At 38.1% G+C, this 16,922-nt stretch overlaps 1 protein-coding gene across 2 annotated transcripts in view; it reads left to right on the forward strand.

Moving 5' to 3' along the window:
* Positions 1 to 416: 416 nt before the first annotated feature.
* rb1 (retinoblastoma 1) overlaps positions 417 to 16,922 on the forward strand; it is a 199,872-nt gene continuing 183,366 nt past the window's right edge. The window contains exons 1-4 of one of the 2 annotated variants that reach the window (XM_035432080.1): positions 417 to 766; positions 1,725 to 1,845; positions 7,159 to 7,262; positions 7,877 to 8,011. In XM_035432080.1, coding sequence (XP_035287971.1) covers positions 660 to 766; positions 1,725 to 1,845; positions 7,159 to 7,262; positions 7,877 to 8,011 — 467 coding nt within the window. In that variant the 5' untranslated portion in view covers positions 417 to 659. The remainder of the gene's footprint in view (positions 767 to 1,724; positions 1,846 to 7,158; positions 7,263 to 7,876; positions 8,012 to 16,922) is intronic. The other variant, XM_035432081.1, reaches the window with a different exon arrangement.

Raw genomic sequence — 16,922 nt, forward strand, 5'->3', positions numbered from 1 at the left:
TGGCGTTAGTGAGCAACAAGACCAGGAAATGAGCTTCAAAAACGAGGTCTGTTTCTGGCCGCTTGGTTGATAGGCTACACACTCCTCTCTTGAGGGTCTAGCAGCGATTATAGCCTAACTATCGGAGATTTTAAGTAACGGGAGATAAAACTTTTTTTGTACTCCACGTAGATCATAAACCCTTGAATATAAAAACGACTAATTGAAATCGGTTGAGAAATGTAAACGTTACAGTGCTTTTTATCCAGAAAAACCGCAGCTCCCCCGTTTACTTGTACTTGTTTACAGGCCAGTCTTGCCTGGACCAATATGGCGGCGACGTTGACGTAAGATCCAAAGGCCAATGCGGCGTCTATGCATGTATGTCTATGATCCCCGGTCCCCTGTCTAGAGCGTGGGGAACAGGAAATGACATAATTTTGGCGGATGTTCGTTTCTACAGTTTTCCCGCGATTTGGGAGAAGAGCGAATCAATCACTTGCTACCTTATGAGCATTAATCAACCCTTAGCGGTTTTGTGCTGGGGTTGTCTGACTGGGATTTAAATTTAAAACGTTGTTAGAGTGAGACTGTACAGGGGTTTTAGCGACTCTGCTGTTCATATTTAGTTTCACAGGTTCCAGCACCGGATCGTATTTAAAAAAAAGTAAACTGTCGACATGCCACCTAAAAAGCGTAGTACTGGGACACCTCTCAGCAAGGAAATAAAGCACAACGCAGTCGACTCCACAGTCAAGGATACGATTTCAGAATTGTCTAGTGACGGGTAAGTCGACGTTGGTTAAAGGTCTTTTATTTTTCTGTTTCACATTGTCCGCGGTGATACTAGTTTTTGTCATTGAATACTAGCTAGCTAACAAATTACTGTTCAGTGGTTGTTGGACTTATCAATGGTTATTTACCAGCTTCCTAGAACCACAGTTGTATTACTGTTTGAATCACCTAACTTCGTTAATGGCGAAATGAACAAATTAATTGAGTGAATGAATGTGCCTGTTTGTTTTGGCCTATCACTACCGGGCTGGGTAGTAGCTAGGTTGGTTAGCAAGCAAAGTTACCATTTTTGTTGGGGTAGGAGCCTGGAATTACAGCACTGTACCAAAATGCAGTTTTCATTAAATGAACGGTAGTCTCAGGCTAAAAAACGCCTTAAATCGTCACAACTCGATTAAAAAAAAAAAAAAAACGGCTATAAAAATCTAAATAAAAAGACCAATGGACTTAGTTGAGCAGATTAAAGTCGGTAAAGTTGGTTTATGACAGTCGATTTCCTCAAGTTATTTGCAGCACAATGAGCACAGACACGGATGAACGACTTGATTTAAATTGGTAGGTGCTTTTATTGCTGTATTTTGCCGTCTCCTGATTTGCCACTGCTTTTGGTCGCAATCCGCCAGCCAACAATTTATTAGAAACTTATCGCGCGACACATAGGCCTACGATTTTATGAAAATATTAATGTAGCTGTGTTATCTTGCCATTCTGATCAACTTAACTACGTATTAAAGGTGCTGTTAGAAGAAATGGACATTTCAGTAATCAAGTTGAGCGATTGGAACTTTTAATTTTAAGTATAATTATATTTTTGCTGTTGAGTTTCTTTAGTGGTAGTAAAAATCTAAAAGTTGACCCGTAAAATGTATCTTGCATTTTATATATTTTGTTAAATTATACACATCATGTATGGTTTTTCATTCACACATCCTTATGTCCCTGATGTGCAGAGTCAAAGACAAGGATGCAGACTTTGTGACACTCTCTGAGAAGTTGAAGATTAATGATGAAGTGTGTGACCATGCCTGGAGCATATGGGACTCAGTGCGAGCCTCTAAGGACATTGTCCTGGTGAGTAACCACTTTCTGAATCTTGTGAAGCCAAATCGCCTTCACCCACAGGACTTTCCACTATGAGGCTGATTTTGTTGGATGTTGACCAACTAAAAAAAACAATTTGTGTGTGTGGGGGTGGGGTCCAAATTAGAAAATAATCACTTTTAGGGGGCCATGAACCAAAGCTATGAGGCACCCTATTGTATTCCTTGGTTTTATTATGATTGTATTTTCAGAACTTTTCCTTTTTTCCATAAAAAAAGTGGCCCTAAGTTGTTCAAACCTTTTGTGTTTTAGGTGAGATTTGGCAGGTAGATAAAGAACCTGAAACCACATGCTCACAGCAGACTGGAATGCATAAAATGCTGGAGGGATTCTATAACAAGCAACCAAAATAAAAAAAACTTTGAAATGCCATAACTGCCAAGAACCGAGACACGAAACACTCCCGCACCTCCTAAAAATGAACAAGTAAAACTCAAGTGTGCCCATTAGATCCTCCACTGTTCAAATTTTATGAAAATAATGAACCGTGAGTTGCATGAACCATGGATCGACAGAAAAATGTGTGTGTTGCATGCTTGTACTGGTTGCTAACACGCTTGAAAATAAAAAGTTCCTACATCAGAAATCAATTGTTACATGCTGATCAATCAGTACCATAACAAAATATGCAAATGAGTATGCATCATTCCTGGATGCAGTGGGCCAAAAGGGAGCGCTTTGACATCAATATGTACCAAGTTTGAACATGATCAGATAAAAAATATGGCTGCCACAAGGGATTAAATATTAGGAATTTTAGGCCATTTTAATTTGTAAGAAATAATACTTGAATTAAAAAAAAAAAAAAAAAAAGATTATTCTTCTCCTAGACTATTTGAACAGTTTGGTAAAAGAGTCCAAAATCCCAAATAATTTTTGAAGTTGTATCAACGCTGTTGTTCAGTTCAGACCGGCCGACCAATGGTGTAACTTCATAGCTGGGCCGACCAATGGTGTAAGTTCATCACTCACTCAGTCACAGACATTTGCGTTTGTAGGGCTGGCCCCGCTGTTGCGGTCCAGCCAAAAATTGTGGTGGTAGGGTTGCGTGGCGTACTGGAATTAAAAAAGTATTGTGGTACCAAAATTTGAGAACAAATTTCTCAAATGCTATATCAGCAATTGGAATTTTATGAAACTGCACCTGAGATTGCTTTCTATTAGTGCCGAGCGATTTAAAAAATTTTTTTTAGTCTGATTCCGATTCGGTATTGGAAATTAATCGCTGTTTTGTTTTTTTTTGTTTTTTAAAGATATGAATTTACCATGAAATAATGGAATTAAAAAAAAAAAAGTTTTTATTGAAATGTTAAACACTAAATAGAAAGTTTTAAAGCTTTTTCTATTTTCAAAGGCTTCAATGCCATGACTGCGTATTAGCCTACTGTAAACCACTTTCATAAATGTCAAATAAAATAACAAAAATATATGTGAATTTCTGATGTGTACTTTTCACTTATAATTTGTTGACTTACACCCCTTTTGATAGGCTATAGGCTGTGGAACTGAAGAGATTTTCTTCTTGGCAGGTTTTCATTGTTCCTTGTGAGACACGTTAGCATTTTCACGAGCAATGTTGACAAAATCATTAGTCCAATTTCGAGGCAGATATAACATTCTTCCGAGTAAAATCTACCAGTTTGTTAGAAGTGCTGTTATGGAATATATACAGAAGGGTGACAAATTAAAGGAAAAACCTGAATAAATGAGTGGGGAACATAATTCATGCAGATGCTTTCATACAGGTGTACGGCATGATACAATTAAGCAATTAACATTCTGTCATGCTCTGTGTCGTGTATAAAAATGCTGAACAGTCCCAGTTGACCTCGATTTTGGATCAAGATGGCAAGAGGAAAAGATGTAAGTAACTTTGAAAGAGGGTTCATTATTATGGCATGGATGACAGGAGCTTCAGTCAAATACTGCTGGACTAGCTAGTGTTACAATAGGAATAGTGACTAAAGCGACATCGGAAAGACATCAGTAAACAGAGTTGGAAATTGTAGTTGATAGCAGACATTCGATGACAGTGATGCTTGTTCATTAGTGTGATATGTAAGGAAAACAGAAGAGCAACTCTTCAGGTGATGTGAGAAGGTCAAAAACCCTAGGCACTGGTCCTCAGAGATGTGGGGAAAAAAGTGATATGGTCAGATGAGTCATCCTTCACTATATTCTCGACAAGTGGGCGACTGCATACGTGGCATGCTCTAAGAAAACGGTACAGGCCTGAATACTTGACCCCTACAGTGTGGTGGTCTGGTGGCTCTCGTGACCAGCAAGGCACCAGTGAAGTAGCCGCAGAAACCGCAAATTACTTTTTTTTTTATTGCTTTAGTTTTGGCCATTTTGTGTGTGTATTTAATGTTTTTATTGGCTGATGTAGCTAAATGTCCAGTGAAGAGATGTATGATGTTCTGGGCTTTTCTGATGATGTAATCAGTATGAAAAAGAAGTAGCCTGGGGCTTTATTGTTTGGATGTGTGAAGTTGTTTTTGAATTCTGCCTGTTTACACGAGGTCAGAAGGTACAGAATTATGTTTTGAAGGGTTGAGAGTTTGTGGTCATTGTGGCTGTTTTTGTAGGAAACCCTGAAAAGTGGCAGACTCTTGGTGCTGCATAGGTATGAGGCATGCACCAAGGCGTAACAATGCAGACAACTTAATTTTTTATTTAAAAGCACCTTTCAAGCAAAAAGCATCAAACATAAAGAACATGAAAAGTTGAGGCAATATGTCAATAATAAAGCAGTTATCTGAAGATAGCACATCACCCCGAAGTGCAACGCAGCCTGACATCAAGTACAATCCAGAATGATGGAAACTGTCCATATGAGGAGAAATTACTCTGCTGCCCCCTACTGTCGAAAACCTGAAAGCATTTCCCTCTGGCCGGGAGAACCTCTACAGCAGAGGCAAATCTGTCACCTGATATGTTATAGGGCTGTCAAAAAATATTAGATGTTCGAAAACTATTCGAAAATTTTCTTTTTTTAAAGTTCGAACCTAAATTTGAGCATTCGAATATTAGTTTTGAATCCCGTATATTGTAATTAACATGCAGGCTTTCATTTCATGCGGCAAATCATGTTCATGCACGCATAGTTCATTTCCTGCGCTAACGTTACTTCCTCTGTCAACAAAAAACGTTCATCCCTGGACCCAGGGCAAGTGGATCGTCTGGTTTTCCTTGCCAATAACCTCCGGTGATACTTTCAGCGCCATGGACGCCGAACGTTACTGGTCAGCTAGCCTTGCGAGCCAGTCTCTTTTTTCACTTCGTTCAACAGATCTGGTTAGCTAACAATTTAGGCTAAATAATGTTCCCATGGCAGGCTATGTTTCCTTTCTTTTCTGAAGATTTTGATAAAAATTGGATGATGAAAGAAGTTAAACAAACTAAACAGAGTAAGTAATTTATGTTGTTTTAGTACAGGTATTAGCCGTTTGAATAGTTTTTGTGTTAAGAAATAAACAGGGATTTCCTATAAACAATCATTTCCCTATGATTAATAAATGCCGATTTGTGGCAAAGTGCTTTATTCATTTGCGCATTAGGCTATAGAAACTGAAGGGGGCTCATTTATAAAATGAACTTGCGTCAATACGTCAAGTGAAGACCTGACGTAGAGCCACGACCGTTTCCACGGTCAAATCGAGTCATGTTGAAATTTTATGAATCACTACTTTGACGTGATTTTCTACGCACGCGCCACACAGTTAATCTAAAATACGTTTTATAAATGAGGCCCCAGATGTGGTAACCTAGTATTAAAGTTCACCGATGTCCTCTATTCTATTGCCCGCTTGTGGAAAATAGTAGGCCAGTTTAGAGGGAGCGTCACGTGCATATTTTGCCCGACAATAAGAAGCTTAGTTTTGTGAATTATAGGCAAATGATATTCGAATATATTCGAACTAATTACAAAAGCTAATATTCAAACTCAATTTCATGGCACTTTTGACAGCCTTAATATGTTAAACCAATGTATGCTACGTTTCTTTTTTAGTGAACCCTGATGAGGACTGGAGTCATTGTTAGCAACTTTGTTAGTGAAACTGGCTGCATGTAGCCTACCTAGATAGCATGCATGCTGTATTAAATTCAGTTTCCTTGATTGAAATAAATGCAGGTGATTTACTGAGCTAGCTAAGTTGTAACTATAAACAGTAACAACGGTTCCCTAAGATGGAGGGACATCTTGATGGGAGAACCGAATTTGCCATTGCTGCAGCTAACTTGCAACACACACTTTGCTGGAATCTGATCCTAAACCACAGGCTCTGTTGTCATGCCTGCCCCTCCCAACACAGAAAAGAGCACCATGCTAGGAAACATCCTGAACACATTTAGAATAACAAATCGTTGGTCATGGTAGTGCTATAGAGCTCCAAATATAAAAAATGTATATATTTTTTGTCAGTCGTTACAGCTGTTGGATATTCCTGTCATACAAGAGAGATTAATTGCCACATCAGGAACATGTATGCATTGAATTGCTGCCATTTTGCATTTTCCATCAGAATCCAATCAGAATAAAGTATTGTTTTGCATTTTATGAAATTCTCGAATTCTTTTGTTTGCTCAAGTGCGTTGTGCCATTGCAAGACGTTCTGTATTAATTTAACATGAATGGGTTAGACTACAGTTTATACTAGAATTGGTGTACTTTAAACATACTTTAAATGAATCTCATGATCATACCGATTCATTATTAACATTTAGTGTTGAAGCTTGACTAATTACATAAGTACATATTGTAATCATATTTCTAAAGTATGTTACCTCATTTGAACACAGAAAATGAGAATAAACATCACTTGCTTGCAGATACACAAACATTGGCCATATAGTATGTAGTTCATTTATGCCCCTAGACTTCCATCTTGTGGCCGTTTCATACAAGTGTGTTATATTTGGTGTATTTTGATTAAACAGTTTTATAAAATGAACCATTCTGTGGCAAGTTAAGTACTTCATATTAGTACTACAGGCTCCTCTTAGTCTTGTCATTTTCTTTAAAAATTACTCTATCTTCTGCAGTTTCAAAGCACTGCATGCATTAGTTGTTTCATGCTCAAATACAAAAATATGTGGCACTTAATATTTCAGGATCAACAGTCATTAGCTCTTCACTCTTGTTAAACTTCTGTGCATCTGAAACAAATGATAAAAAGTACTTGAGTGGTTGGCCTCCTTAATTGCTATTTGCAGATGCATTTTATTTTGTTTTGTATATTGGTTAAATTTTCTTTTGACGTGCGGTCTTTGTTGATGTAGGACACCAACCTCAAGGTCTGGGGTGCTTGTCTGTTCATTGCGGCGACAGACCTGGAGGTCATGACCTTCACCTTCACTGAGATACAGAAGGCTGTGAATCTAAAGTGAGTGATAAAGCAGATGTGGTGAAGTGTCAAGTGGTGGCACTTTGTGTTTTTCAGAGCATCTATCAATTTGTGTGTCTGTTTTTCTTGCACATGTTAGGAAAGGTGTCTGCTTAGCAAGTAAATAATGTAATGGACCAAGATGACAAACCTGCTGATTTAAAGAAACCCAGTTTACCTATACTCAATTGTCTGAATCCATGTTGTTAAAAATAATGCAAATATTTTTTAACAAGTACTTTTTAAATTGGTGCAATTCAAGTATTAATTATATCATTTACTACCTTGCTTTGTTGTGCTGTAAAATGAACAAATATAGATTTTACTTACACCAGTATAAAATTGTGATGTTGAGTTGTAATTACTGATGAAGGCATTGGTCACATGGTGGATTGTAATTTATTTGAAGTACTATTTGAATATTTTAATTTACATCCTCACTAGGACTTTACCTAACCCTTTTGCTCTTTGCCTAATTTGTCAGATTTTCTGAGTTTCTCTGGCTAAGAACATACGGGTCCTTTAATGCTGTGTATTACATATTGTGTATAGCCATGGTCCATCTGTTGAATTCCGTATTGCTTACACACTAACCTGGTGCCCTCTGCCTGCAGTGTGAAGCAGTTCTTTAACCTTCTGAAGAAGTTGGATGTAAACATGGACACCATCAGCACCAAGGTGAATGGCGCCATGGCCCGGCTGGAGAAGAAGTACGAGGTGTCCCATGCGCTTTTCCAGCGCTTTGAAAAGTGAGAGTCCCTGTACCGCACAGCAGGGAAGAAGGGCGTGTTGACGCCTACCGTCTCTCCTGTGTACTTTAAACCAGACCTGGGTCAAATACATTTCGGAAAGACTTAGGAAGCACTACTGCAGATCCCTGAGAATCTTAACTAAACCTGCTGTTTAGTTAAGATTGGATAATCTTAAATAAGGTGGATAATCTTTAGTGTCCCCTTTATTGAAATGTTTTGTCCTTTATTGGTCAGAATTTCACGTATTCATACAAATGTAATTCTTTTCAGATAACTTCACAAGCATGTATGGAAGATTCAATTTCCTAGCCATTTTGGCTATTTAGAATTAACCAAAACATACCTTTATGTGATATAAGTTTGGTTTGAGTAATGGAATACTCATTATTTAATTTAGCCCCTTTGAACGGATGCAAAATCCTCACCCATTTAAAGCTTTATAACTCCAGTTGTGAGCATCATGGAGACTTGGAAAATGTCTTAAATGAAGCAAAACCGTTATACCTTTTACTATACTAGATTAGATTATATTCTAAATGAGAGAAATAAAGTGCCACAAATGCAATTATCTTGGGGGGGGGGGGGGGGAGAAGAAATTAACTTTTTAGTTTGCAGTGAAATACTGAGATTGCATATTTTGAGCAGGTTAAACTATACTTGTCCTGGATCAAAAACCCCTTGACCACAATTGTGCAAAATCTAAGGGTGATATGCAGAAATACTAAAGTATGAAGCAAAGCAGTACGCAGTGTACCCCGTGTAGAGTTGGGCCGATGTAAAAATTTTCAAACCGGTTTGATATTAAGCCAAATACCGGACTGGACTGGTAATATCGAATTTTACCACAACGTGTCGCACGTGACTCGGCCGCTCCCGAGTGGATCATAATGAGAGCCCATGAATGAGAGTGTAGCGGCTTTACCGTTGTCAAGCAAAACTCTGGTGGGTAGGCTAGTTCTATTTGGACCGTTATGATGCAAAAACTGTGGTTGGTAGTTCTGTTTGGACCATTGTTACGCCAAAACCCCTGGTCTTTAATTCTATGAAAACAACTATGAAAAAATTCTATCAAGAAAAAATAGTTCCTTCTCATTTTATACCCGCACCAATTTTTGTCATTACATTATTTAATAAAACTGCATGAAACCATAAGTCAATCAAATTCATCTCCCTAGCTCTGTCTTGCTTTTTAAAATGGTTCGGTCACGCAGTGTAGACATAACGTCTTTCTAAGACCCTCTGAAACAGGTTTTGAATGCCAGCTAGCTTTATCATAGATTCGCTGTCACTTATCACCTAGCCAATATTAAAATTCTTGGTTTTAAGTCAGAATGGTCTCACGGCATACTTGTAATCCCGGCTAGCTAGCTAGCTAACTATTGAATTGTATTCAAAACAGCGGTTACTATAAACGCAATCGTTCACAAACATACGGATGAAAATGCGTCCCGTAGCCATGAGTTAAATGCGGAACGCCTATTCTACTATCCAAATAAGGGACGATTCCAAATTTTGCGGGATGGTTGGCAACCATAAATAAAGCTAGAAACAGTAACTAGAAATGAGATTCAACGTTGCCATCAATTGTGAAATTGGATAAGGGGAGGGAATGTAACAACAATTCAAAAGCAAAACAATAATGTTGCTTGATTTGAGCTACCCATTTTATAATGAAATTTGATCTCCTTGTTGCCGGCCTCAGCACTAAATTGGGCACAGCCTGTCAATCTTTTTTTTTTTTTTTTTTTTGCACTCAGACATTAGTGTCTTCGTTTATAAACAAACAATATTATGTTAATCACGTTGTCATTTTGCTTATTACTAATACAATACAAGTTGGATTTAGCGCTGTTGGCACAGGTTGCTGATGTAGGCTGCTTTTTAATTTGGCAGAACGTCTCATAATGACATGCCGGTTCAGTCGGTTTGCTTAAAATCAAACCGGTTTAAGCTTGTACACCGGACCGGCAAAACCGGAAACCGACCCAACCCTAACCCCGTGTCTCCAAATCTATCCAAAATGTCTCAATTATGCATTGCTTTAAATAACAATATAATCATACATTCTGCTACAAATCAACTGTTTTGACTCAAACTCACTTTTGCATCATTTTGTGAGTGAGCAAGAGGTACAAGCGCAGTGCAGTACAGTGGTCTGAAATATCAAGGGATCCAGAAACATCCAAAATCTCTCCAAAAATGAGTAAAATTCTTTTTGTCCATTATAAAGCATGTAAATGTGCCCCTTAAGATGGTTTTAGATTAAACTGTCAGATTTAAAAAAATGCTAAAAACATTGTGATACAATGTGGTTCACGTACCTACATATGTAATCATCAACACTCGTATGTTTTTCTGTACTGTAACGTATGTAATGTTTTTTGTACAGGGATGGGACAGCATTAAAACAATAGTCCACTGTCCACTGAAAAGTTTTGTCGATGCTCCCGCTTCGCGTCAAATCCGGTGCATGAAACATAAACAATGACTGAGCTACAGTATGAAATAGCCTCATTATAAATAGCACCTAATTTCAAAAATAGTGTATGTAACCAAAATATTTTTAGTTTATTGTGTACCTCAGTGAGCAGTGTTTTCCCTGCTGTATTGGCATGTCTGAGAGGTATTGTTGGGTTTATCTAGTTGCTGTGACGGAATACATAAATTTTTAGTGGTGAAAAAATATTTTTATGCCCAAATGGACACACTTGTCCATTGTGTCAAGGCTGGGGTGTGTGGTTTCAGATGAGCCTGCAGGGTGGGGGTCCTTAAATGGATGACCTTCGTGACAATGATGGCGCTGCAAAACTCCATATTCAACATATTTGTCGTGTATTGTCTACTAATAAAACTAGAACACAGAGATTGTGTTTTCAACTCATAGTTTGATTGCAGGGGCGATGACTGTCTGAGTTGAGAAATCTAGGCACGCGGGATGCAAACCACTAGGGGGATTGCACAAAGGGGTTAAAGCGATGTGCAAGCATTCTTTTAATAATAAAGTATCACCAGATTATTGTACATTACATACATTTCAGCTTGTGTATCCAGTATTGTCACAACAAAATCAAGATATTCCTATTATGGTGCTACAATTGGCTTGATTTTCAGATGCAAACTGGACATAATGCGGTTTTCTTGTAATGGGTGTGTTGGCTGCAATTGGTCCTGATTTAGTCTCCATGGTAAACCGTTCACTCATGATGGGGTATGTTTCTACTTATTTCAAATGTGCAGGAAACCAGCCACTCCCAAAGAAACCAAGTCTAGGCACTTCAGTTCTCAATTATAGTCTCCAAACAAATTTTATCTGCAATCAATCGGAATTATATTTTTGAAAAACTGCTTTCTGGCTTCAGACCTCTTCATAGTTTTGAGACAGCACTCCTAAAGGTATTTAACCCCTTTGTGCAAGCCCCCTAGTGGCCAGGATGCCAGTGTCCTGAGATTGCTCAACTCAGGCATTCAGTGCTCCTGCAACCAAACTATGAGTGGAAACGACAAACGCAGCGTTCAAGATTTATTAGTAGATTATACTATACAACTATGACTCATGGAGTTTTTAAGTGCCACCATTGACATGTAGATCATCCATTTAACAGGCACAGCCTCCCTGCAGTTTCATCTGCAACTACAACCCCCATGCATGTCACACTGGACAATAGCATCTATCTGAGCGTTCATAGATATATTCTTTCACCACGTAAAATTTGTATTCTGTCACAGCAACAAGATGAAGCCAACAGTAGCCTGAAGGTATGCCAATACACTGAATAGCAAAATAATTGAGAGGAATATTGTGGAATTATACCACGTCATTCTACTAACAATAAGTAATAAATATACAACTTATCTTTGGTTTTACACATGAAGTCCCTTTCAAGATTCTGTGGTCATTTATTGTGTTGAACCAATCGGTTCAATTGAGAAATAAACACAAAAATAGAAAGTGTGTAGGTATTTATGACAGCTATGTGCAAAATCTATTTTATCTTATTTAGGCCGGTGTCTCTTGTTTCAGTTAATTCTAGTTTGGTTGATAACTCTTTTATCCATTAGAGGACAGTATAAGCTTTCCAGCGGTCAACCCCCAGTACCTCGTTGTGATAGCCTCGCACAAACAGCAAGAGTGGTTGCTACAGTATAGTGTTGCGCAGTGAACCGTGACATTACACAGTAATATACGAGTGCTCATTGTACCGTAATTGCTTTTTACTTCAGTTTTTGGAAGACGTTGGTATTTTTGCTTGTAACACTTCAGTTATTTGTGTGATATTTTTGACAGTTAGTCGCATTGGTTGTAAGAGACACCCGTTAGCCTTTGCTAATGAACTGAGAATGTACGTATTTAACATTTGGTGGTTGACTTATAGGCCTATCTTTTAGTATAGGGCAATTGTTAGTATTCCCTGGGCAGTGTTAGTAATAGTAGTGTCTTGCTTTATTAGAATTCATACCACTCATTTGTAAAGCACTTTTTGTTGAGAAAAGTCAAAAAGACACTTTAATGAGCAGCAAGGCAAGAAATGGAAAAAAATAAATAAAACTAAAGAATGACTTTTTACATTTTGCCAAGATTGCATTTGTGGCACTTTATTTTTTACCTAATTTATGAATATAAACGTGTCCAAGGTAGTTTTGAACTCTCTCGTAGCTTCACCACAGCGTTGATGGGACATGTTAAGAGGCTACAGGTTCAATGTAACTCTAGCAAGTCCAGTTTATCTAAACCTGTTATTGGGTAGTGAAAATGAATCTGAATGTTGAAATTTATTTATTGAAATTTAAAAACATTTCATCTGAAGTTGCGGAATTGACTTTTAGCTACACTATTCTGTGTGCACACAAATTTAATTTAGATGTTGTTTCTTTAGCATGCTGTGTTTTTTATGCAAGCATTTGCTGATAAAGAAAGCTCTGAAACAATTGATAAAGCGTGCACTAAGCCTCCACTGCTACTCAGTGCGAAAATGCTAAGTGACAGTAACTGGGTACGGAGCAGGATAGCAAAGACACAATTTCATCTTGTCAAAAACGGTAAACTACATTCAAAATGAACTTGAAAAAGACTAATTTAGGTTATACTGTAATGTATACAGGGTTTCCAAGCAAGGGTAAATGTCATGATAGGTAGATCATAGAGAGGGTCGATGTTTTTTTTTTTTTTTTTTTTTTCCCTCCAGGTAGTAAGGCAAGTTTCTTTTTTAAGAAAAACTAATTTTTTTGTGTTCACTAGTCACGTATTTATAAATTCTCCTTTTTAAATGCTCTTAAATGCTTTCAGCTCAATGGGAATAACCAAATTGATTGCTTAGTGGGAATCAGAGGGGATGCGATCAGAATTAAGTAAGAAACTGGGTGCAACTTCTATATTGCAGGACTGTGAATGAAAAGTGGGACAGGTTCAAAAGGGTTATACTTGATGCACAGTGTAAATTCATTCCAAAGGTGTGGAAAAGTAAGTTAAAAAAGCAGTTTCCACAGTGGATAAATAAAGCTATATGGAAGAGTTTTAGGAAAAAGAATAAACTGTCTAAGATATATAAAAATTACAGTACTGAGTGTAATAAGGCTGAATATTGTAGTATGCATGCTAAGGTTAAAAAAGAACTAAGGGTAGCCAAAAGGCTCTATGAAAGGCAAATTGCTGAAGATGCTAAAAGTAATCCTAAGCGTTTCTTTCAATACTGTAGTAGGGAAAGGAAAGAGGAGGTTAAGGGCATTAAAAATAATGATGGAGCACTGCTTTATGAGAATAAGGATATTGCTGATGCCCTAAATGACTACTTTGAGAGTTTTACCAGAGAAGTGGTTACTAATAGGCCGGAAGGCATATTCAATACTCCGAATGTCTTGGCAGATATTGAGATGGGGGATATAGAAGTATTAGATAAATTACATGAACTAAAGACAAATAAAGCAGCAGGCCCTGGTGGCATATACCCAAGGGTACTAAAGGAGTTAAGTGAGATTGTTTTTAAACCACTGGCAAGTATTTTTAGACAGTCTTTAGAAACTGGAGAAATACCTGAGGACTGGAAGCAAGGTAATATAAAACCAATACGTATATAAGAAAGGCGACCGTACTGGTCCAGGAAACTACAGGCCTAAGAAACTACAGGCCTGTCAGTTTAACTTGCATCACATGTAAAATACTTGAATCTATCATTAGAGACAAACTAGAATTATTTCTTGAAAATAATAACACCCTAAGGGATAGCCAACATGGTTTTTGCAAGGGAAGGTCATGCCTGACAAACCTTTTAACATTCTTTGAGGAAGCTACCAAGTGTCTGGATGGTAGCAGGGCTTATGATATTATATACTTAGATTTCCAAAAAGCATTTGATAAGGTACCACATGACAAACTCATTCTCAAAATGAGGACAGTAGGAATTACAGGAGGCATTTCAGAGTGGGTTCGGAACTGGTTACGGGATAGAACACAAAGGGTAGCAGTAGGAGGGTTCTTATCTGAGCAGGGTATTGTGGGAAGTGGAGTTCCACAGGGATCGGTGCTGGGTCTACTGCTCTTCCTCATTTACATAAATGACCTTGACACGGACATTGAAAGTACACTAGTTAAATTTGCAGATGATACAAAACTGGGAGGTTTAGCCAACAGTTTGGAATCTACTAAAGTAATCCAAGAAAATTTAAACAAAACCCAGAAGTGGGTAGAAACCTGGCAAATGAAATTCAATATAACTAAATGTAAAGTTCTACATGTGGGGAATACAAACATAGGGCAGGATTACTTTATGGGTGGTACAAAATTAGAATGTGCACATGTAGAAAAAGACTTGGGAGTAATAGTTGATCAAAGCCTATCAGGGTCTGGACAATGTGCTGTAGCAGTAAAAAAAAAAAAAAAACATTGCCAACAGGATGCTGCAGGATTCATAGCCAGGAGTATAGAGTATAAATCTAAAGAGATCATACTCACCCAATACAATACCCTTGTCAGAGTATTGTGTGCAGTTCTGGGGACCGTACTACATGAAAGGCAGAGGCGCTGGAAAAGGTCCAAAGACAGGCAACCAGATTGATTCCGTGTATAAAAGATAAGTGTTATGAGGAAAGGCTTGAGATGCTTGGGACTTTTCAAGCTTAGTAAAAGGAGACTTAGGGGAGATTTGATTGAGGCTTTTAAATTTATTAAAACAAAGTGAACTACAGGCAATTATTAGGGGTCCAAGCAGCGAAGCTGGTGGAACCCTATTGTATCTGTTAGGATTATTATTATTATTATTATTATTATTATTATTTTTCTCCGCTAAAAGTGTCTGAGGCTCAGCAACCATACGTCCTAGAGCAACCAAATTTGGCAGGTGGCCCCCCACTACTCAGGCACTGAAAATCACCTATGTCGGCCAGATGGTGGCGCTATAACAAAGGATCATGCATAAAAGGCCATAACTCCCACACCATAAGTTAGATCAACACAAAACTTCATGGACCTATGCATCTCAACGTACTCTACAACTTTGCCATTGGGACTACATATGTCCGCCATATTGTTTGCCTGCCATTTGGACTTTTTTATTAGGTGGGGTGCGGAAGAGCTGTGGCTCCAAATCTAAACGGTTACGACATGTAGTAAAGTTCTTTACGGCAAGCGACATCCATGGCGACGCAAGTAATCCGACACCGTAGGGTCTAGTTTTTATCAGTGAGGGGACGGTCTGAACGTCGGGGAAGCAATGGAAGACAGTGCCAGCCAGAGTGCATGCTAGGCTACCAAAAGTTTGTTAGTAAAAGCTTTTTGAGAGGATGAATAATTATTTTTCTTGAGCATGGATCCATTTGAAGACCGTATCGGGTGAGTTCGTTTAGTCTTCAAATCTGTCATTATGCTGAGAAATAGCTAAACCATTTTATTGATAGTATTTGAGTTTCTGTGCAAACGCGTGAAAACACGCTGGTATAATAAAACAATGACGGTAATACATATGTTATGGTTCCGTTGCTACCATAACATAACACACTATCTTGTGTCTACAGCTGCAGTTTCTCGCTGCAATTAGTAATATTGAATATAGACAAAAGACGCAATTTATGCTGAACTATGCGGTTGTTCCCTGTACTTGGAACGGTACTTCTCTCTAGGGTTTTCGACACACTTGGTTATACACTTTGTTGTACGTCGCTCTGGATAAGAGCGTCTGCCAAATGCCTGTAATGTAATGTGATATTCCGTAGCAACAAGATAAACCAGACATTAGCCCTAAAATATGCCAATACAGCAGTGAAAACGCTGCTTACTGAATAACAAAATAAACGAGACAACGTTTTTTTAAATTATACCTTGTCATTATACAGTCAATATCTGGGACTAAGCATTTAATAAATATACAATCTCATCATCGGTTTTGCGCGTAGAGATGTCCCTTTTGCGAATGAGTGGTCATATATTGTCTTGGACAATCCGCTTGTGAAATATACGCGCATATGTGACACCTGGGTCGGCTACCTTCAAAAATAGCTGCGCTTAATACCACACCTGTTGCTTACGGCGTTGTCGCCCTTTTTAGTACAATTTGGCTTGATTGACAATTCATTTATTCAGTAGGTGAGAGTATAAGCTTTCTAACGATGTATAACATGTCTGATTTTGCTTTTGGAATAGTGTTTTATAGGTCAGCGTAACCGAAAATTTTCTTACATGCCAGTGTCTAAATAAATAATACGGTAGGCTATTCTGCGAGCAGCACGCAGGTCGCGAGTTGATATTTTGTCTTTTGTTTCGTTTTTTCTCAATGCCCTATCTATTATTGAAATGTGTGTTATTATTTTATCTGTCTCTGAGCCGCTCTGAAATGTGCATTCTCTGCTAAGCTGAGCAATGGATTGGAATATGTGTCTGACGTAATTTTGCACGATATACCGAAACTTCAGCACTTTTTCG

This window comes from Anguilla anguilla, chromosome 9, assembly GCF_013347855.1.
Source record: "Anguilla anguilla isolate fAngAng1 chromosome 9, fAngAng1.pri, whole genome shotgun sequence".
Lineage (NCBI taxonomy): Eukaryota > Metazoa > Chordata > Actinopteri > Anguilliformes > Anguillidae > Anguilla > Anguilla anguilla.